Genomic DNA, 9,083 nt, shown 5'->3' on the forward strand with positions numbered 1-9,083 from the left:
AAAAGTCTTTATTTTTTAAAATCAACTATTCAAACATATGCGATCCGCTTCTAAACCCACATGCCACAACTCATTTTACTCCTGTTCATAAGGTCAATTATAAAAAAAATCTTGCCTTCCGACCAACTGCATCACGTGGTCAGGCAAAATCAAACGCACTATTTAACGAATCGATAAAATAACTTTGTACCAAGTTTGACAGTGTTTTCCCTGTTTTCGTCTACACATTACCTCCCATATCGGAACAGTAACAAATATAATGTGCGCAACCGTGCTATAACTGCCATTAGGATAAATTATAACGCTATTCACTTATATCGCACGCTAGATTTATTAGACAATGCCCTCGACAACACGGCCCAAAACTGTTACGTCACCCGAAAGCATCGTTATTGAAATAATACACTCGCCCTTTACATAGCTATGTGAATAGCTTTGTAAATTATCAGCACGATAGTTATAGCACGGTAAAGGTCCGCCTTCTTGCTACCATTCCGCTCGGCTCCAACATGGTACATATTTCGTAATCATGATGAATCTTTTCGTTAGCCAAAGTGACGACGGTGTATGTTTACAAAAGATGAAACACGGATTTCTTGTCTATGGTAACACCAAGGAGTAGGGGTGATTATTTGATTGTTTATTTATTTTCAATTCTTTATTTTATTCTCTGTGGATTATAGAGAAAATAAAGAACAAATTCTAAGTACGTCCTATAAACAATTATTCTCAGAAAGACTTCCACCGTATAATGTATGAGTGGGTGTTTTTAGTCTGGAGTTCGAATTAACAAATAAAGCGATTTTACGATAACATGCATTCAGCTTGTCGTATTCATTACATATAGTGGATAATTGTCATTTAATTACGCTGTATAAAGTATGTTCGACAGATAAAACACGAGAAGTGTGATGTTGAAAGCTCCAATGTCATGTTAAAAAGAGGTGCCTACAAAATACAACAATGGTTTGAGTTATTTAAAAGGTTATTTGTACATGCACATTAATAATTTGAGTATGACTTGAGAACGTTTAGTCTGTGCTTTGTTAAGCCCGAGTTGCACTTTCCAATTATGGGAATGAACTTTTTAAATCAAAGAGAGACTGCTGCGTTGCACTTTCAATTGCTGGCAATGAACTGTCTAAATCAGAGAGAGACTGCTGCGTTGCACTTTCAATTGCTGGCAATGAACTGTCTAAATCAGAGAGACTGCTGCGTTGCACTTTCAATTGCTGGTAATGCACAGTTTCAGTCAAAACGAGACTGCTGTTTTGTACGTTTAATTGCTGACAATGCACAGTTTCAGTCAAAACGAGACTGCTGTATTGTACTTTTAATTGCTGGCAATGCACAGTTTCAGTCAAAACGAGACTGCTGTGTTGTACTTTTAATTGCTGGCAATGCACAGGCTCAGTCAAAACGAGACTGCTGTGTTGTACTTTTAATTGCTGGCAATGCACAGGCTCAGTCAAACGAGACTGCTGTGTTGTACTTTTAATTGCTGGCAATGCACAGGCTCAGTCAAACGAGACTGCTGTGTTGTACTTTTAATTGCTGGCAATGCTCAGGCTCAATCAAAACGAGACTGCTGTGTTGTACTTTTAATTGCTGGCAATGCACAGTTTCAGCCACAGCGAGACTACTGTACTACAGTGTTGATGTATTACATCCCTGTTCCACAGTGTATCCATGATACTTTAATGAGATATATGTGCAGAAACCTTTTAGTGAGTGATATAACAAGTGAGAAAAACATCCCTAAATAAGTAAATATATGATTTAATATTCATTTGCATTTATAAAACATTTCAAGTTTCCCTCAAAGTGCGACTTTAAATTTGATATTTACCTTTCTTTATTTCTAATTTAATTTTTTATGACTATATGAGACGTAACAGGATGCACTTAAAATATCGACTATAAATCGTCTTTTTAAACATTTCTGTGGTAAAGGAAGTGACACTGGCAGTAGGAATGGTAGTGGCAGTTGCAATGGACCTAGTAGTGGCTTTGGTAGTGGTACTGGTATAGGTAGTGGCAATGGCAGTTGCAATGGACGTGGTAGTGGCTATGGTAGTGGTAGTGGTAGTGGCAGTAGGAATGGTAGTGGCAGTTGCAATGTACGTGGTTGTGGCTTTGGTAGTGGCACTGGCAGTAGGAATGGTAGTGGCAGTGGCAATGGACGTGGTAGTGGCTTTGGTTTGCAAAGTGGTATAGGAAGTGAAACTGGCAGTAGGAATAGTAGTGGCAGTGACAATGGACGTGGCAGTGGTATAGGTAGTGACAGAGGCAGCAGGAATGGTAGTGGCAGTGGTATAGGTAGTGACAGAGGCAGCAGGAATGGTAGTGGCAGTGGTATAGGTAGTGACAGAGGCAGCAGGAATGGTAGTGGCAGTGGTATAGGTAGTGACAGAGGCAGCAGGAATGGTAGTGGCAGTGGTATAGGTAGTGACAGAGGCTGCAGGAATGGTAGTGGCAGTGGTACAGGTAGTGGCAACGGCAGCAGGAATGGTAGTGGCAGTGGTTAAGGTAGTGGCAGGGGCAGTAGAAATGGTAGTGGCAGCGTTATAGGTAGTGACAGAGGCAGCAGGAATGGTAGTGGCAGTGGTATAGGTAGTGACAGAGGTATTGGTAGTGGCAGTGGTAAAGGTAGTTGCAGTGGCGGCAATAGGAATGGTAATGGCAGTGGTATAGGTAGTTGTAGTGGCAGTAGGAATGGTAGTGGCAGTGGTAAAGGTAGTGGTAGTAGCAGTAGGAATGGTAGTGTCAGTGGTAATGGTAGTGGCAGGGGCAATAGGATTGCTAGTGGCAGTGGTATAGGTAGTGGCAACGGCCGTAGGAATGATAGTGGCAGCGACAATGGACGTGGAAATAGCAATGATAGAGGCATTGGGAATGTACATGGTAGTGGCTTTTGTTGTGGCAGTGGTATAGGTCGTGGCAGTGGCAGAAGGAATGGTAGAGGCAGTGACAAATATACATGGTAGTGGCATAAGTAGTGGCAGTGGTAGAGGTAGTGGAAGTGGTAGTATGATAGGTCGTGGCAGTGACAATAGACGTGGTGGTGGCATAGGTAGTGAAAGTGGTATAGGAAGTGGCAGTGACAATGTACATTGTAGTGGCAGTGACAATATACATGGTAGTGGCATAGGTAGTGGCACTGGCAGTAGGAATGGTAGTGGCAGTGGTAAAGGTAGCGGCACTGGCAGTAGGAATGGTAGTGGCAGTGGTGTATGTAGTGGCAGTGATATAGGAAGTGAAAACGGGAGTAGGAATGGTAGTGGCAGTGGCAATGGACCTTGGTAGTGGCTTTGGTAGAGGCAGTGGTATAGGTAGTGGCAGTGATATAGGAAGTGACACCGGGAGTAGGAATGGTAGTGGCAGTGGCAATGGACCTTGGTAGTGGCTTTGGTAGAGGCAGTGGTATAGGTAGTGGCAGTGATATAGGAAGTGACACCGGGAGTAGGAATGGTAGTGGCAGTGGCAATGGACCTGGTAGTGGCTTTGGTAGTGGCAGTGGTATAGTTCGTGGTACTGGCAGTAGAAATAGTAGTGACAGTGGTAATGGACGTGGAAGAAGCAATGATAGTTGCATTGGAAATGGACGTAGTAGTGGCTTTGTTAGTGGCAGTGGTATCAGACTTCCCGAAAGCCGTCGGTCCGGCGGACATGTCCGGCAAATTTTGATCAGGTCCGACGATTTCTGAACAAATATCGGTCCGACTGTCCGGCTATTTTTCATTCCCGGTGACCGGGTTTTAGCATAAAATCCCGGTAACCGGATTTTAGCATGAGCGCTAAAGGAAACGTTACATGTGTTTTCATTGGTCGCTTTCGGCACAGTGCCCTAAGAATAACCAATGGTCGCGCATGTTACATACTGTCAGTCATTTTCGCATCCAACATGGCTTCTCTAAGATTTTACGAATGCTAGGTAAATAAAGAGAATATTATCAATCGATAAATGCTCTGAAAGGAAAATGAGTATAAAACAAAATGTCATGAAAGAATTCTTTTGTGAAATTGCAAAGAAAAAGGAAATGACTCGTTATTGACAAAGAAAAGCAAGTAATAAATAACCTGCGATGATGATGGTGAAACTCAAACCTCCAGAAATATAACATTCCATCCACAGAAAGCTATGGACACATTGCTGGTAGGCAATTGTTACTTCTATCTTTAAAAAATAGCTCTACCTTTTTAAATTTAAAAAAATATTTATTCTGTACAAAAAAACAAATCCATAATATAAGCTTTCAAAGATTAATCAAAATTCACCACAGTTATTAAATATTTGGCATGTTGTAAAAGGCATTTTATTTGTGAAAAAAGGTTGATAAAAGTTTATTTGTACATCCACTGACCATGATAAATTTTGTACTTTTAGGCAGAGTCTAGATCATCAGTAGATGTGTCTGCCCATATAATCGCACAGACTACACCAGAACCATTGGCATCACAGGAGGTTGTCACCCTGTCCAACACTGAAAATGTCTAGCGTTTTTGAGCAGGGATGCCAGCAGGATATAAAAGACCTTGCCTCAGAATTTTCACATGTGTCTGATACTGAGATAACACAGGATTCTGTAAATCATGTGCTTGAAAGTCCTTACATCAGGCTCTTAAAATTGAGATTTAACACTCTTCCTGACAAACAGGACTTTAACCCCGTTATTGATGAGGAGTGTTTTGAATATCCAGATGAACTTTTGAATTTTAACAGACTGATGATTTTCATAAAAGACATACAATAAAGCCTTTATTTAGAAGTAAGCTGCTATTGATGAATAAAGCAATGTTATTACTTCGTTTTTGTTCCTCTAGTTTCGGTCTGACAGATTTTCTTTCGGTCTGACAGATTTTTATTTCTTGTCAGACAGAATGTCTGCCACTTTTTTTCAACTTTCGGGAAGTCTGCTGTCACAGTGGTATAGGTAGTGGTAGTGATATAGGAAGTGGCACCGGGAATAGGAATGGTAGTGACAGTAGCAATGGACCTGGTAGTGGCTTTGGTAGCGGCATTAGTATAGGTAGTGGAAGTGGCAGTAGGAATGGTAGTGATAGTGGCAGTAGGAATGGTAGTGGCAGTGGCAGTAGGAATGGTAGTCGCAGTGGCAGTATAAATGGTAGTGGAAGTGGCAGTAGGAATGGTAGTGGCAGTGGCGTGGAATGGTAGTGGTAGTGGCAGTAGGAATGGTAGTGGCAGTGGCAGTAGGAATGGTAGTGGCAGTGGCAATGGACGTGGTAGTGGCTTTGGTAGTGGCAGTGGTATAGGTAGTGGAAGTGGCAGTAGGAATGGTAGTGGCAGTTACAATGGACGTGGAAGAAGCACTGATAGTGACATAGGGAATGTACTTAGTAGTGGCTTTGTTAGTGGCGGTGGTATAGGTCGTGGCAGTGGTAGTAGGAATGGTAGGGGCAGTGACAATGGACGTGGTAGTGGCATAGGTAGTGGCAGTGGTATTGGAAGTGGCAGTGGCAGTAGGAATGGTAGTGGCAGTGACAATGGACGTGGTAGTGGCATAGGTAGTGGCAGTGGCATTGGAAGTGGCAGTAGGAATGGTAGTGGCAGTGACAATGGACGTGGTAGTGGCATAGGTAGTGGCAGCGGTATAGGTAGTGGTAGTGGCAGTAGGAATGGTAGTGGCAGCGGTATAGGTAGTGGCAGAGGCAGTAGGAATGGTAGTGGCAGTGGTAAAGGTAGTGGCAGTGGCAGTAGGAATGGTGGTGGCAGTGGTATAGGTAGTGGCAGAGGTATTGGTAGTGGCAGCCGTATTGGTAGTTGCAGAGGTATTGGTAGTGGCAGCGGTACTGGTAGTGGCAGAGGCAGTAGGAATGGCAGTGGCAGTGGCAATCGACGTGGTAGTAGCGGTGAAGTGGAAGTGGTATAGGTAGGAGAAGTTACAGTGGAATTTGTAGTGGTATATTTGGTAGTTGGTAGTGGCAGTGGTGCTGGCCGTGGCATTTGAATTAGTACTGGTAAGGGCAATGGTATTGGTAGTGGCAGTGGTAGTGGTTGGTATGGTGAATAGTGACAATGGCATTTGTAATGGTTATGGCAGTGGTGTTAGTAGTAGTCGTGGCTGAGTTTGAAATGGTGGTAGTGGTAGTAGTGGAGGTAGTAGAGGTAGTGGTAGTCGTAGTAGTAGTAGTAGTACTTGTCGGAGAAGTGTTAAGGATTAATACTTATATTTACATTCATTTAAATCTACATTTCTGATAAAATAAATTGATTATTCAAGAGCATTTTCTCTTTTCTTTCTCTCGTTGTTCTCAACGGTGGGTAAATTAGAACAGCTACCGTACCCTAATTTATACGACAATGAATGCACAGATAAAATAGTTCCTTATTTATATGTTTATTTTCTATATTTTAAGGTCAAGAATATTATAAATACGTATTTTTGCATACAATGTGTGTTTTCGGTCCGTTATCGTGGTGTATAAAAACGCAAAAACTCGGGCGTTATCGGTAGAAAACGTGCATTATTCAGCAAATCCACGTGCCGTTAATTTTGTTTTACATATGCGCTTTCAGGGCCCGCATCATAACAATGAAGGCTGAGCGACCTGGTTTCTGACCGAAAGTTGGTCAACGATGCAAACTTTTGCACAAAAACATATTTTAGAATATATGATGTAGCTGCATAAAAACACCAAAACATGAAATAAACCACATATAACTTACATATTTTCTGCTAAGTTGTCTTTTCCTGGCAAGCTGATGCAAATTTATAGTTTTTTTTCTGCAGTTGTTTTGACTATTAAAAGCACTAAATTATGTCTAAAACGACTAACTCCTCCGAACTTTAGTTATTTCTGTCGATTTTATTCATAACATACGACTTATATGGACATGATTCCATTACGTCGTATGCAATGAACAGAGAAATATTTTTCTCTGATGCTGAAGATGCTGTACATTTTATCAAGAACATGTTTACAAAATGTTCAGGCTTAAATTAGTTATCAAAACAAATAATGGTTAAAGTAGGACTGAATAGGTAATTAATTGATTACCAAATAGGTATTGTGTAAAAATAATCCCAGTAATCCAGTCAATTTTTCGAAAAAACAACACTTTCAAAACGAATGAACACTGCAAAAAAATGACGTCGAAACAAAATGCAGCTGTCGAGTTATGTTGCGGCCCGAATCGAGCTTAATGTAAAACCTTTTCAATGACATCACTAATGACGTCATACAAGCACCCGTAATAGAGGTTATTTTGAACTAACTGTTTTTGCATTTTCGTGACATTTACATGTAGCAGCATTTTTAAACACAAACGTTTCTTCAACTGTTCCATCCATCATGAAATCATCTACATTAAAATCAATTAAATTATCGTTGCTTATTTTGTTTTAACTGCTTTACCTCAGATTACAGTGTTGCATGTTGCCAATAATTTTACTACGATTTCATTAAAAAAAAAATAGTTCCGTAGTAAATTCATATGCCCCGCCCCTTAGTATTATTGCGCCCAATGACAGGACAGAAGTATCGAACAAACGCACGCGATATCGATGGGAAATGCCATTGCACTTTATACAGAAATAAAGTGCAATTGATAAACAACAACCATCGTTAAGGAATGAAGTGTGAATGTAAATATTCAGTGTTGGTGGCGGTGGTGGTGGTTGTTGAGGTGGTGGTCGTGGTGGTGAAGCACTACTTCTAGTAGCAGTAGAAGCAACAGCAGCAGAATTTTTTTTTTTTAATTTATAGATGTTTACTTATTTCATATATAACGCATGCGTATGGTCGTTACATTATGGTTAATTGTTCATGCTGATGATGCTGATGATGAGGCAAAAAAATAAAATGAGTTGGTTAGGGTTACATCCTTTTCAAAAACAGGTAGAGCCGGTGGGCATTTTCTTATTCTATTTTTATTAGGTTTATATGGAACGTTATTTTCATCATTGGAGGATGGTGTTAAAGTAATCTTCTGTTTAAAGTGTTAAATATCAAAACTACGTACTAAAACACTTGAAGATGCACTCTTATTCCCAAATAAGATGTACCAACAGTAATGCAAGTGTTTTGATTTAGCAAAAGGATGAATAAATATCGAAAACAATGGTTCTCATAAAGGATACCGTGTTTAATTTGAAAGAAAGGTGCAGAAAACACGGTATTTCTACCTTTTGAGATGATAGTAGATCACTGTTAATCTTTTAGGACCCACCAGTCATATATAATATATGTGCGTTTTCACTATTAAATACACAGTAACAATCTTGTTATCAGTATTTAATATTTTCCATAAATGCATTATTTAGAGAGTAATTAAAGGTTAATTATTTGATGTGAACTACTAGTGTCACTTAAAAACCCGAAAGGGTCGGAGCCTTTTCCGTAGGTAGGGTTGGGTAACCCGAACCAAATGTATTTTTTTAGGCCTGATTGATAATATTATCCCGAAGTGTATAACGTTTCAAACATTAAGCACTATTTATCTCTGATTAAAGGCAAACATAAATCACTAAGAAGCACAGTTTAAATCATGATAATAACGTGTGCAGTTAGAAATGCTTTAACTATTTGATTTGTATCATTTATTATTAAATCAACCATGTATTATAATACTTAAAATAAGGGAATGAAATTCGATCGTTAAGGATCTGTTAGAATTCATAAAATAAAACATACAATAAAGTCCGAATACAATTCCGAAAACTGAATTAATCTCCATTTTTACTGTCCAAAAACTAATATTTAAATGTAATCTTGTTTACTGCATCTCTTTATACGCTACTGATATTTACGAAAGGTTGAATTGATCAGTCAAGTAGTTCAATAAGTCTTTACAGCGTGTTTAAGCTATCGATAGCTGCTCCATTTCAACATAAATATTCGTCATTGCTGTGCTACGATGGTGTGATAGTATTGTTTCAAAATAACTATTCCGTTACAATTTATCAACATAAAACACCCTCGATTTAGGAAGGTTTTCCAGGTATTGTTTACAGTTTGAAAAGGTGCATTTATAAACCGCATTGCTTAGCGATATATGAGACACTGCAATGTTTAGTGAAATATGTGCATTGAGGCGCTTCAAGTATGTCAGATAAAGGGGC

At 39.6% G+C, this 9,083-nt stretch overlaps 2 protein-coding genes and 1 long non-coding RNA gene across 3 annotated transcripts; 2 read left to right on the top strand and 1 right to left on the bottom strand.

The window, feature by feature from the left end:
• Positions 1-1,880: 1,880 nt before the first annotated feature.
• On the bottom strand, positions 1,881-2,903 carry LOC128235421 (uncharacterized). Its single transcript, XM_052950242.1, has one exon. The coding sequence runs from the start codon at positions 2,901-2,903 to the stop codon at positions 1,881-1,883; it is 1,023 nt and encodes a 340-aa protein (XP_052806202.1).
• A 1,011-nt stretch (positions 2,904-3,914) lies between these two features.
• LOC128233504 (uncharacterized) lies at positions 3,915-4,804 on the top strand. The gene is made up of 2 exons (XR_008260707.1): positions 3,915-4,156; positions 4,388-4,804. It is a non-coding gene; the product is annotated as an uncharacterized LOC128233504 (long non-coding RNA).
• A 319-nt stretch (positions 4,805-5,123) lies between these two features.
• LOC128235422 (uncharacterized) lies at positions 5,124-5,891 on the top strand. The gene is made up of 2 exons (XM_052950243.1): positions 5,124-5,187; positions 5,389-5,891. Exons 1-2 carry the CDS (start codon positions 5,124-5,126, stop codon positions 5,889-5,891), a joined length of 567 nt encoding a protein of 188 aa, XP_052806203.1.
• The last annotated feature ends 3,192 nt before the right edge of the window (positions 5,892-9,083 follow it).

This window comes from Mya arenaria, chromosome 5 (genome assembly GCF_026914265.1).
Source record: "Mya arenaria isolate MELC-2E11 chromosome 5, ASM2691426v1".
In the NCBI taxonomy this organism is placed as follows: Eukaryota; Metazoa; Mollusca; class Bivalvia; order Myida; family Myidae; genus Mya; species Mya arenaria.

Coding starts and splice junctions, on each gene's coding strand:
- LOC128235421 (XM_052950242.1), bottom strand. CDS start 2,903: ATGTACATTCCCAATGCCTCTATCATTGCTATTTCCACGTCCATTGTC.
- LOC128235422 (XM_052950243.1), top strand. CDS start 5,124: ATGGTAGTGGAAGTGGCAGTAGGAATGGTAGTGGCAGTGGCGTGGAAT. Junction 5,188..5,388: donor GAATGGTAGTGGTAGTGGCA/GTAGGAATGGTA, acceptor GCGGTGGTATAG/GTCGTGGCAGTGGTAGTAGG.